The sequence below is a fragment of the Pecten maximus genome, chromosome 17 (genome assembly GCF_902652985.1).
Source record: "Pecten maximus chromosome 17, xPecMax1.1, whole genome shotgun sequence".
NCBI lineage: Eukaryota > Metazoa > Mollusca > Bivalvia > Pectinida > Pectinidae > Pecten > Pecten maximus.
Window position 1 is genome coordinate 24406669 of NC_047031.1, and position 13308 is coordinate 24419976.

At 36.5% G+C, this 13308-nt stretch overlaps 1 protein-coding gene across 2 annotated transcripts in view; it reads right to left on the bottom strand.

The window, feature by feature from the left end:
* The window catches only part of LOC117315517, a 92295-nt gene extending 80002 nt beyond the window's left edge, over window positions 1–12293 (bottom strand). The window contains exons 1-5 of one of the 2 annotated variants that reach the window (XM_033869745.1): window positions 11548–12289; window positions 10512–10651; window positions 9928–10020; window positions 8048–8156; window positions 6301–6599 (exon numbers count right to left, since the gene is read on the bottom strand). In XM_033869745.1, coding sequence (XP_033725636.1) covers window positions 6509–6599; window positions 8048–8156; window positions 9928–10020; window positions 10512–10651; window positions 11548–11624 — 510 coding nt within the window. In that variant the 5' untranslated portion in view covers window positions 11625–12289 and the 3' untranslated portion in view covers window positions 6301–6508. Of the gene's footprint in view, window positions 1–6300; window positions 6600–8047; window positions 8157–9927; window positions 10021–10511; window positions 10652–11547 lie in introns of those variants that run through there. The other variant, XM_033869746.1, reaches the window with a different exon arrangement.
* Between the last annotated feature and the right edge of the window lie 1015 nt (window positions 12294–13308).

The following is a 13308-nucleotide window of genomic DNA, read 5'->3' on the forward strand; positions in this document are numbered from 1 at the left end:
CAGAAAATAGCAAATTCTCTGAAAATGCAAACATTTTCTCAAGACCCACATATGTTAGAATGTAATACTTTCCTTGAAGGAAGGATACAAAAGCTGACTATCAAAACCTTAAATTTCATGGATGGAGTGTCTCGCTGGGTGTCTGGGGCTAGTTGCTTCAGTGAAGTAGCACTATAGAATTGCGCTCAGTTTAGTACTATCACTATCACAAGGATACAAACCGGAACATACGGCCGTCTAACATTTCTGTAGATACTCAATGCTAATTGCTTTTTTAAATTTAAATAAAATCATTCAACATAGATCATTGCATGAATGTATGCAAAACGTATTTCAAGGTTTACATATTGTTCATTAGTAAATAGGGCCTATTGCTGCTTGCAGATTTATTATCCCCTCGCGACGAAAGTCGGGGAGGGGATATAGCGTTCCGTTCGTACGTTAGTACGTACGTACGTATGTTCACTTTTTGTCAGCGCTCTTGCGACTTCATTTTTGAACGGATTCTGACCAAACTTCTTATATGGGTCCAGCATGGGAATTCCTCAAACGAGTTCGTGTTTCAGGGTGCCAAGGTCAAGGTCAAGGTCACCGTTACTATTTATAGAAAATGTTTGTCAGCACTCTTGCAACTTCATTTTTTAATGGATCCTGACCAAACTTCATATATGGGTTCAGCATGGGAATACCTCGAACGAGTTCGTGTTTTAGGGTACCAAGGTCAAGGCCAATGTCACCGTTACTATTTATAGAAACTCTTTGTCAGCGCTGTAATGCGACTTCATTTTTGAACGGATCCTGACCAAACTTCATATATGGGTCAAGCATGGCAATACCTCAAACAAGTTCGTGTTTCAGGGCGCCAAGGTTAAGGTCAAGGTCACCGTTACTATTTATAGAAAATCTTTGTCAGCGTTGTTGCGACTTCATTTCTGAATGGATCCTGGCCAAACTTCATATATTGGTCCAGCATGCGTAACCAGATACTGTTGAATGCATAGCAATATATACCATATTTATCTGGCAATGAGCCCATGCCTGATAATAAGCCCATCCATGTCTATTGCAGTTCAGTGGAAATGACAACTGATGTTATTTCAATGTCCTGCAATAACCCCACCCCCCATTTTGCGTCAGAGTTCATGTGTTAGCACGCAAGGGGATTTGTATCGTTTGCGATGCCTTGTTGCTTTTGTGCGCTATGGATATTAATCCTATATCTGTAGGACGTATAAATATATCATATACATTCATTTTAAGTGATAGTTATTTTATGCACAATTCAAATTAGAATGAGGGAAACATCAAATTTAATTAGTTTTAAACGGTATTCTAATCGGCGTATTGATCTAAATATAAACGTAATGGTTTCGATAGGCTGTCCACCATCTCGCAAGGATGTAGGAAACAAATAACAGCGTTTTATCCATACGTATTTAATTACTTTTATATATTCCACAGATAGTCAGCGCCATAGATTGCCCGACACAGACATCCCAAGATGTGAAAAGAAAAAAAAAAAAAAAAAAAAAGCCGCATGTTCGAGAAGCCGTCATTAAATGACCTAATATCTTCACAGGACATTAAACAACAATAAATCAAAACTAAACAGTGCTTTTCAATTCTAATCGCCCTTTGTCGTCGTGCGTCGTCCGTTCGTAGACAATTTACATGTGTAAGTTATTTTCTTTGATATTGAGCCTATTGCATGCTGGTGTACGGGGTAAAGGGCTATCAAATTTGTTCAAAAGCATGACTCTGACCCCATTCAAAATCACAGGGTTCAAATATGCTAAAATATCTCAACGACTTTTTTCTCATTAAGGAAGATGCCTAGATACATGATATTAGGCCTACAGCATGCTGGGATAAACGACTATCAAGTTTTTTCACGTGAATGTCCTTGACCTCCATTCAATTTCACACAGAGGGTCAAATATGCTAAATCTTAAAACCTGTCATTAAACAAAATTCTCAGAGAGGTGATATAGGGCCTATAGGAGGATGGTGCGAAGGGTTATCAAGATTATTCAAATGAATGATGTTGACATTCATTCAAGGTCACGTCAGTTTAAAATGCTAACATTTTATATGGCTTCGTCTCATGAAGCAAGAGGTCTAGATACCTGATATTGGGCCTATTGCGTGCTTAGGTAAAGAGATATCAAGATTTTTTTTCGAATGATTGACCTTGACCTTCATTCAAATCACAGAGGTCGAATATGCTCAAATCTTCAAACGACTTCTCATGAAGCAAGAGGCCTAGAGACCTGATTTTGGGCGGACAGTTTGTTGAGGTGAAGGGCTATCAAGATGTTGAAATAAATGTCCGATCAACATTCAAGATCTCAGGGGCTCAATATGCATTTTCAGAGGTACAGAAACCTGATATTGAGACTATGGGATGCTGGGGTAAAGGACTATAACGGTTGTTTAAATGAATTAGCAGGAACTAGACCTTCATTCAAGGCCACCAGACTTAATTCTTTTAAACATCTTCTGGAGGACCAGCACATTTATAAACCTGAAATTTGGACTGAAGCAGTTTTTAAAGTAAAATCCCTTATTTTGTTCGTCTTTTCTGATTGCTCTTACTTTTGTATTTAGACTATACCTATATGTAATAGGGTCATTTTCATTGTCATTTTATACCGCATTGTTATACCGCGTTGCGCGGAATTGGCCGTCGCGTCGGTTACAGTGAGCCACTCATTATCGCCCGTATACGTATATACATGTATGTATTGTCCACTAATACCTATGTGACGTCATCATTATATGTGTCCATGTGTTGTCTTTTGTGGTCACTTTTGTTTGTACTTGGCGGGAATTAAAAAGGTAGCCATTGTCTACGGACGGATCAAATATGTAGTCGCCGTCAATACAGATTTTAGTATTTAGATTCATCATTGTCCTGGATATTCCAGATGATAGTTATTTGACCCTTGACCCATTGTTAGGGGTCGTTAACTTTGTTAACGCTTTCAACTATCGAAATAAACAATTGGAACTAAAGATGATGCGTTAGCCCTCATTTTTACAATGGCGCCCATGTAGATGTTCTATTCTGGAGATTGAGAAGACATCGTGAGAAATCAGTGTGATCCTCGGCGTGGTCCGGGCACTCCGGTTCGCTCTGCGCTCTCTCCGGACATTACTACGACCTCTAGACTTTCCGGTTTGTTCAACTTCCGGTTGTAAACATTTGTGAATGGAAACGATGCATCATGTTGATTCTTGTAAACATGCATGATTTTTTACCGCTCACCAGTGGACACAAGTGCAGCGTCAGATACCCAGGTAACTGATAAAACTTGTGAACGTGTACATGTGTACTATTTAAGCTGTATGTTGCTGTAGTCGACTTAACCTGTGACTGTATTACGGTCCAGTACACTCGATAAAGACTTACGGTAATGCTTTGCGTTATCGACAGCATTCTGAGACTGATTATAAACTGAAGTTTGTGTTCGACTTTACTGCTGTGTTGTCTTATCATTTCATTTCCTAATATGAAACTTGTTTATCCCTGCTGATATATTGCTGGAGCCTGGGATAATTTATGGACATATCACCATTGAATGAGAAAGTATTTACAGATGGACTAGCCTATTCGATTTGGATTGAAACATTTATTGAACTTTGCTGATTTTTCGTATATTGTAACTTCCGGTTTAGATTTTCGTACTTCCGGAGATTGTGTTTATTTTTCGTTTTATTCTGTAGTACTTTATGTAAGTGAAAATCAAATATTGACATTCATTTATCCTTAGTATTTCGTGCAGTTCTTGAGTTAAAGTGTAAGCTTACATAATTTAAGACATATATATTTATTTATTTGTAATTATTTGAATATTTTCTATAAGATTGGGTATTTGTACTTAGTTTATTTATACGGTACGGTGCAGGTAGAATGTGACTAATACCTATGTGACGTCATCATTATATGTGTCCATGTGTTGTCTTTTGTGGTCCCTTTTGTTTGTACTTGGCGGGAATTAAAAAGGTAGCCATTGTCTACGGACGGATCAAATATGTAGTCGCCGTCAAGACAGATTTTAGTATTTAGATTCATCATTGTCCTGGATATTCCGGATGATAGTTATTTGACCCTTGACCCATTGTTAGGGGTCGTTAACTTTGTTAACGCTTTCAACTATCGAAATAAACAACTGGAACTAAAGATGATGCGTTAGCCCTCATTTTTACATATATTCCATCGTAAATCCTTTCATTCTTATTTTCGTCATTTCCAACAACTCCAATATATTTATATAATTATGAATGGTTGCTACCCAAAGTGTGCTCAATTTTTCCAAATAGCTTGTGGTCAATTCATTTTTTTCTTGTATAAGTGTGATGAACTCCACTTCAGCTACGTCGGTGTTTTAATAGGTTTTCTATCTAAATTGCTGTTTGATGTAAAATTGATGTCTGCTATTATAAGTTTGGGTACTTTTGTTTTATTGCCCATTGTATTAGAAGTGTCTTCCTTTCATTAACATTAGATTATTCAAAAACTTTTTCATCATTTCATTTTTTCTTTCAAAAAATGGTAGTTGCTGCTCCTGCTTAGCGCTCAGCATACAATGAGTGGGACGACTGGTTCGCCCGTTGTCAGTATAATGTGACCGGGTGGGGTGTCCTGCTGGGTGTCTTCGGCGGTATGCTTCAGTGAGGTGCACTATAAATCGGCAAAAGTTCCGGCTTATCACAAGGAGACTTAACACGAACATACCGCAGCCTCCCAAAACACGCATACGCACTCACCACACGCATGCATGTCGCACGCACGGGAGACCGTCCTTAAATGACCTTAGCTGTTAATAGGACGTTAAAATGAATAAACCAAACCAATCTTTCAACAACTATATCTTTCGTCATTGCTTTTATAGCTTCATCAACCTTTACTCTTAAGGCATTTTGTCCATACAAAATCCAACTCCGTTGAAAAGCTAGTTCCATTACATAATATACTTTAGCTCCCTTTGGTTTTATATCGACAGTTTGCTGCATGTGGAATTCAGTACAGTGTGTTTCTTGTATACATATGACAACTATGTATTGACTGTTTAGGCAATGCATAAAGTTTGACCATAAAATATTCAAGTATCCAGTTGCTACGTGATTAAAATAAATCAGTTGATGGTTGTCTATATATAGCATGTGTTGCCTTGGCCTTGGAATCCTGAAGCACAACGATTTCTAAAGTATATTCATGATTAATTAAAATCAAAGACAAAGCATGCAGGGGCCTAAATATTGAAGCAGTTACATTATGTGAACTATCAACTAAGAATGACACGAGTGTGGTCAGTTTAATATAATAAATGGTTCATTGAAATATTTAAATAAGTCCTAGATCAAATTGCGAGTCATATATTTCATGTGTGTAGAAAGTGAAATTATTGATAGTTTATGTACAGGAGCTATCGGTAACTTAGCCTTCTAAAAACCTACTACGAATGGCCTTCATCCAGGAAATAAGCCTAGAAGTGGATCTGTCTGCTGCCAGCATGTCGATGGGATGCGCTACCCGACAATCACTTTAGCCTTAGGTAAGGCTGCTTCACAAGTTCGATTGAATCCTATTCCTGGGCGAGTGTGGATTAGCTCGAAATGTATCTCATTTAGGAAGTTATCAAACTACGACTTGCCCATGGCCAGGACAGGAAGGGACCAGGGCAATCATGTAATCCTGAAGCTATTTGGCTGTTCATTTCACAAATGCAGTGTTAATTATCATTTTTTGGCTAATAGGGTACTTTTTATTGGCCCTTATGACCATAAGTGTTGATGGGGTTTTTTGGTTTAGTTTTGATATCGTCAGCAATGACCATTTAAGGACGGCCTCAATTGTGTACGATTTTATATAAATATCAACAGTGACCTTGCCTTAACCTTGGCAGCTTGAAACACAAGCGTGTTCGAAATGCTTGACTGATGTGTGACATTTGATTGAAATCAGGTTAAAATTATGTCGTTAAAGCGCTGACAAAGTGTCACAATACGAACATACATATGAACACATACGTAAGAACGGCATACTATATCCTCTCGTCGACTTCGCTACTATGTGAGAATGGCTGGTTCTAAAACGGAAAGGTTCTCACAACTTCGTTGCGTGGAGGGAATGACGGATTCTAGAAGTGAGAGCTACTAACCAAATAATTTTCATTCGGGGTTAGACGTCCACGCAACAACGCGATGTCATAGGACAACTCAATGAGTGTTCATCAAGCAATGGTGGTAGCAAATAGATACAAAAGTTGTATTTTTGATGTAACAAAGAACAAGTTGTGTTATTGCAAAATCATATTTATTGTACATTACCCGATATGACATGATCTTACACAACAGCATTTCATCCCGATAGTGACTAACCAGCTTTGAAATTTAAGGCTATATGCAACAACACCATGCCAATCTATTCACCAATGTAATAGCCCACACTTTCACAGTTGATCAATGCCACACGGGTAACAATGTAATTTGCCAACAATGTTACCTACATCATATGGTAAGTGTTAGTATAGGCCATTTCCTGTGTTAATTTGCAAAAGATGACCCGGAACACGGTTGGATCTGCTCTGCACGATCTGAAAGAGAAGATATGATTTGACAAAACACATTTACACAAGGAATCAGTCTATAGAGTTTAAGAAGAGATCCAAGAGTGATCTTAGCACCCACCATGGAATGATATATATCAGTCAAATGAAGGACTGATCTTATTTCTCATTTTTTCCTTTCTACCATTCTTCCTTCAAAACATTTAATAACTTCATATAACACTATATAGCAGGCAACAGGCAAATGTCATTAATCTAAGATGGCTCCAGGGGAACCTCAAATTTGAGAGAGAGAGAGAGAGAGAGAGAGAGAGAGAGAGAGAGAGAGAGAGAGAGAAACAACATTATAGCCATTTAGTATTTTAAGAAATTGTTCTAACAATGCAGTTCCAATTGTCAAAATTGAAGATGGCTGTTTGTTGGCCATGTTGTTGTCATGTTGATCCTATACAGGTAAAAACACTAGGGATCAAGGGGAAATTTGAAAACTAGCAGTAACAAACTTCAATTGTCACACGCCTGTCGGCCAGGTTGTTTTCTGTTTCTTCCTAAAATGCAATATGCTCAACCAGAGACCAAGGGGAACATACATATAAAATATGAGAGATATCCTTTCAGTACTTTCTGAGAACTAGGATAACAAACTTCAGTTGTGAAAATCAAAGATGGCCATCTATGGCCACCTGTCGGTCATGTTGTTTTCCGATCAGTCCCAAAATGCAATTTCCGCAAGTAGAGACAAGTGGAACCCACATATGAAATATAAGAAATATCCCTTCAATACATTCTGTGAAATAGCGATCACAGGAATTGTTTACAGAGAGACGGATGGACCACCGACGCAGGGCGATTTAATTAAAAAAAAAAATAGAAGATATTTCGGAAACAAGTCCCTCACTGAAAGGGAAGGAGCATATTGATGTATTCCGCAAGAGGCCCATGTGGTACAGTTTCTTTCGTGTGTATGCAATTATAGCAGCGGTACCATTCTTATGCCTTATCTGCAGGGCACTTAACTGTTAGATAACTACCCATATCGATATCATACAAATATTGCTTTTATGATATTTTACTACCTTTAAGAATGGCGAGCGATGGTTTTTTTTTTACATAATATACATTAAAGTTTGACTGTTGTTTTCGCGGATTTACTACAAACCCATATTCATATTTCTCTTTTTTTTGATAAACTTCAAATATGGTTTGGTTTTGGTTTCATTTGTTTTACGTCCTATCAACAGCTAGGGTCATTTAAGGACGGCCTCCCGTGTGTGCGATATGCATGCGTGTGGTGAGTGCGTATGTGTTTTGGAGGCTGCGGTATGTTTGTGAAATCGCACGCACAGGATACCGTCCTTAAATGACCTTAGCTGTTGATAGGACGTAAAACAAATAAAACCAAACCAAACCCAAATGTTTTGCGGAGAACACTTATTTCACAGTATGGTACCATCCAAATCTGGTCAGTATCTTACCCGTAGTTTTGTCTGCCAACCACTGCGTAGCCTTCCGGGACTTTAATATCAAACCCAATTTTGGTCGAATACAAATGTCTCGTCAATCGGCAATCTGTGATGTGAATACCTGTAACATATGCAATACTTAATTTATCTGTAAAATTAGTTGACCCTCGTTTTCTAGACGTTATTGGTGTCGTGAAAAAACTTAATATATCACTAAAATAACAGGTAGCCGTGAATTTTGCTTGAAATGTTGCTGTGAGGACTGATTAGGTATCAATGAACAAAGTTAGACCCAGAGCACACTGTCGTATGATGTATTGAATAGGGAAAATCATAAAACGTATAATATCTTGTAGTTTAAGTACTTTTTCTCAGTAATATTTTACCTCCGACAATAATGAAAAAATGACCAATCGGAAAACTTAGTACAGAAATAAACGGGTCATATCATTAACATGACACCCACTTTCATCCATACATTATCTAACACCCATGCACACTTACATGTAATGTTTTTTTTCTTTCATCATCAATCATGATCATTCATCATCACAATTATCAATATGTCCAAAAAGTAATATATCATAACACATACATGTAATACCTTACTTAATCGCACATTCACACTTGTATATGTTCACACACAACACACACATACAGAGAGAGAGAGAAAGAGAGAGAAACGTTAATTTTCCTCCGTGTACTATTTATCTATTAGTGAAATTAGCCAGCCTGATATTAAAGTTATTTCGTCAGTGCATACAATATATAAGTCGTCGGAAATATAACGTATTTGATGTCCTGATTACTCCTAGAAAACACATCAAAACATGAGATGTTAACGCCCCTGTATTGACCTCGAACAATAGTCCCTCATTTATGAAAAAATCATGTATCATGTTGATTAAAGTGAGAAATTACAGCAAAATATGTTTAATAAGAATTTCTTATCTCCAAAGGGTTATAACTGAGACTAAAAAGAATATTGATATGGGATGTCAATCGAACTGTTTATCCATTGTGATCAAGTCGCATCAAATGATATGGCAAGCATCCAGTTGGAAAATGGCGTGGGTTAGAACTCGCGCTGTCATATATTATGACAAAGCCATAAAACTCGGTTACCTATAGTGGCAAGCGGTAGGAAAGAGCCATAACTCCCGCACAAAATAAAATTGAATTTTCACACCCTGTTCAAACTCGATCATTAATCTTATATCATAAAGCCACATATTAAGTAACAAATCGATGACGCAAGTGATAGCGAAAAGAACGATTTGCTAGTTACGATAATTTCCTATGTGCAAAGAGATGTATCTCCAACAAAAAAAGGAATATTGACACAGTGGTTGAACTCAAACTGTCCACCATTATAGCAAAACCGCATCCAAAGTTACAAATTGATGTGGCAGGTGGTATGGAAAATATTCCGGAAAACTAATGTGTAACTGACGACGCCGACGACGAAGTGATCCCTTATCTACGCATGCAACACTAATATATGACTTAATTGCAACCAGTAATTCGGTATCGGTGATTTTTTAGAATACTACCTTTAATTTTTTTAGTTTTCATTTATATGTTTTCTTTTATTTATTTTTTTATTATGTGAACGTTATTTACTTGTGTTTTGCTCTATATGAATCAAATTGTCTACGGCCGTCACCTAAACAAAAAAGCAAATGGATCCAAAAATTGATTTTATATATAGTATTGTTTTGTTTATTCCACATGTATTTTCATTCATTTTGGGCCAAACAATATCGGATTAAAAGGACGTTCAAAGAACGAAACGCATCAAACTCAAACTTTAAAAAATGTTGAAAAGTATAAGTCATAAAATCACCTATTTCAATTATATTTGATATATTATTGCTGATCCGGTGTCTCACCTTGAAATTGACAGCAAATTGGTCGTTGTCGATCTATGCCCACAAACGCGAAGTTGGGAGGACACCCATTCGATTGTGTTGGATCATCTTCATCTATTGTAGAAACAAGATTTTACATGTATATTTGTTAGGTATATCACCTACATGCAACCCTTATAGTTAATGAAGCGGATGCAGATGACATCAATATTACGTATTAGATTATTCAGTATATACGGGTCAAATGTCATGATTGTGACGTAGCATATGTGTGTGATACGTCATTGTTTATGTCTGGTCCGCGACTCGGGAAAATTAGGGGTGGTTCGGAAAAGGAGATTGTTGATTTAGTCACATAAACATTTTATTATATATTATTTTATAGCTATCGCAGGTTTCCTCTAAAGCTATGTTTAAGCATTAGTGAAATAGCAAAATTGCTGAAATATACATTTTTTGTGTATAGTAACGGACCAATATATAATTTCCAATGCAATCAATTTAACATCGTTTATTACAAAATATACATTTTTCTACAGCTTGACAGTACAAACCTATTGAATTTTCACAGCGGGGAATGCAGCGCTCACTATAATATCACTCACCCAAAAGTACACATTTTCCAACAGGCGATGGCGCCTTTCTGCATGATAACAGGATCTTTCCTACCGCGGGGTCCAAAAACGCATTGCCCGGGATGGTACCTATTGGACAGTTTTCGAACAAAATGCCGCGGTTCGGTTTCCTGAATCGAAATAGAAAATAGCAAATTGATCAATCGAAAAATGATTTCTTCATGGTTTACAAAAACAAAATCACTTACATTAACTGTTCGTACTGAAGGTACTCGTTGGATAAGAATACTAATTGAATGACTTTAGCTGCTGAACGTCAAATAATTCTAAACCAAAGCAAATACAACTGTTTGAATGACCGAAATATCAAATATTTTGGCAATTTATTTACGTTTTAAACAGATCTATTAAAACAATTGTGAGATGAAATCTTTACACAAGATTTCGATAATTTGAACAAAACAACTGAAAATAATATTTTTGATCGACAATCATCCTTAAGTTTTGTGGCATTTCCCAACTTTCGGTATACCTTTGGGAACAAACATTCTTCTTCTCTCTGTCTACATATTGTTTTGAAATAAAAAGTGTGACTATATGGAAGATTATCACAACAGGCATGTAATTCAATCCTACATATACATATACCAAAGATGTGTTATCAAATTCCATCAAATATTGAAAGCTATTTTCAATTGTTAGTTCAAGATGATGCTTAAGTTTTGTTTAGTATTGTTCAATGGCCTATCAACTGGCTTAAGAAACCAATATTTTATTTCATGGTAATAAACCCTATCGCATTTCAAAAATGTCAGAAAGTCGGGAGATATCCGTTTCGGTTTAAATACGAAAGTAAGCAAGAAAAAGTAGCCACGTCACAATTTTCAAAATGTTGCTCAGTAACACGCATCTTATCTAGATCTAATGATAAAGTCAACCGAGTATAAATAAAATAAGTCACATTTGAAATGATATCATTGAAATACTTAAAAATAAAACAAAGAAGAAACAAAACTGAATATGTTGTGGCAACATGCCCCTCGCTTCTCCATTCTCTTGTACTTACGTATAAGCCGCCGTTGAGCTGACAAAGACACCAACGATTGCTACCAACAGATAAACAGCCATCGCCTGATACGCCATGATAATTGTCTGCGTCACTTAGAGTCAAACCAGCCGTTTTATTTCGACAGCTTATAATATATGTACATGACAAATTCTTTTGATATGCATGCAAAAACCTGCAGGTAGTATCAGCTGATATGATTACATGATTGCTGAAAAGTGACTTAATTAATGATATCGTTTTTATTCTATCTTGAACAGCTTGTTCACTTTGTCTCCATTAACACTGCCTCACTATGGGCCTTTATTTTAACGATTGTCCCTGTGGGTAAGGCATTGATTTCTGTCCCCTAGACAAGAGAAACCAGACCCAAAAAATTGTAGATTACACTCCTGCTTAGCACTCATATGTTTTTAATTGGGAACGGTTTGTCATCTTTATCAACATTACAAACATGCCAACGATCACTGGGATTTTGCTCCAAACGTGATGTTATTGTATTACATGATACCACCGCGGGATTGGGATTCGTCACTGTACCAACGCCGTCATATCAACCCTGATTGCATAAACATGGTTGCTACTATAATAGTTTATATCTTGATGTCAGGAGTGAGACCTTTCAGAATATATACCATAGTACTGTAAACGTTGAAATTTACGCGAGGGGGGTTTTACGCTAATTACGCGGACTCGTTTTGTTCGCGAAAATTCCCCCACGCGTATTATTTTATATAAATTTGTGTAATCCTGAACTACAAGCGAAAGTGGATCGATCGCTAAAATACCCGTTATTTTATATAAATTTGTGTAATCCTGAACTACAAGCGAAAGTGGATCGATCGCTAAAATTACCCCCACGCGTATAGTGTACATATTAAAATCGCAAAAATTACCCCCCCCCCCCCCCAACCAAAGAACACTTTTACCTTTGTTAACTTGAAATACTCATTGAATTAGAATATCAACTCAAAGCTAGTAGAAAGTACACACTTTCACTTGGTGATTTGGGATACTTTAACACGCTCCATTTTCCTCCTGAAATGGATAAATAAATGGACCGTAACAAAATTGTGACGTTGTTTCTGTGTTTTTTTTTGTTAAACCCTTTATATGAATGTATATACAATGTATAAGGGGAATTGAACAGGATTATCCTGTTAAATAAACATATACCTTTTGTACACACATAAGGTTATTTCAGTAATAGACATAATTCCGACACGTCACAAGATAAATAAATATTAACAAGAACTAGAAGAAACTTCAATAAATAAAACTAAATCCAGACAGTTTAAATTGTAGCACCTGGCTTATAGTGCATAGTAGAACTAAATATTATTTCATCCCAAAATCCAATTAAGAATATGAGATAATGTGAATTGTGATACCAAGATTGAAAACCGTGGTAAGCACAGGTGAGATGTTTGTAGTTTTTTTCAGTATGCAATAATCAATTTGCTTACTCCATGACATACTTTGTTCTTTTGAAAATATGGTGAGAAAAAAGCGCCATCAAATTACTTGTCTGCTATAGGCATCATCTGAAAAAAAGACAGAATAATTTGTATGCCAAATGTTTTTAACTTCTAGCAGAGGTGTTGGGACTTTGAAAAATATTTGTAATGTTAACATTGTGAATGTCAACTGGTTTACTAAACACACAAAAAAAGATAGATTTGGTTAAAAAAATTATACCTATCGGGTAACCAAATTGACAATTTTAAATTTTGATTGAAGGTTTTCAGGTGGGGGATGTTT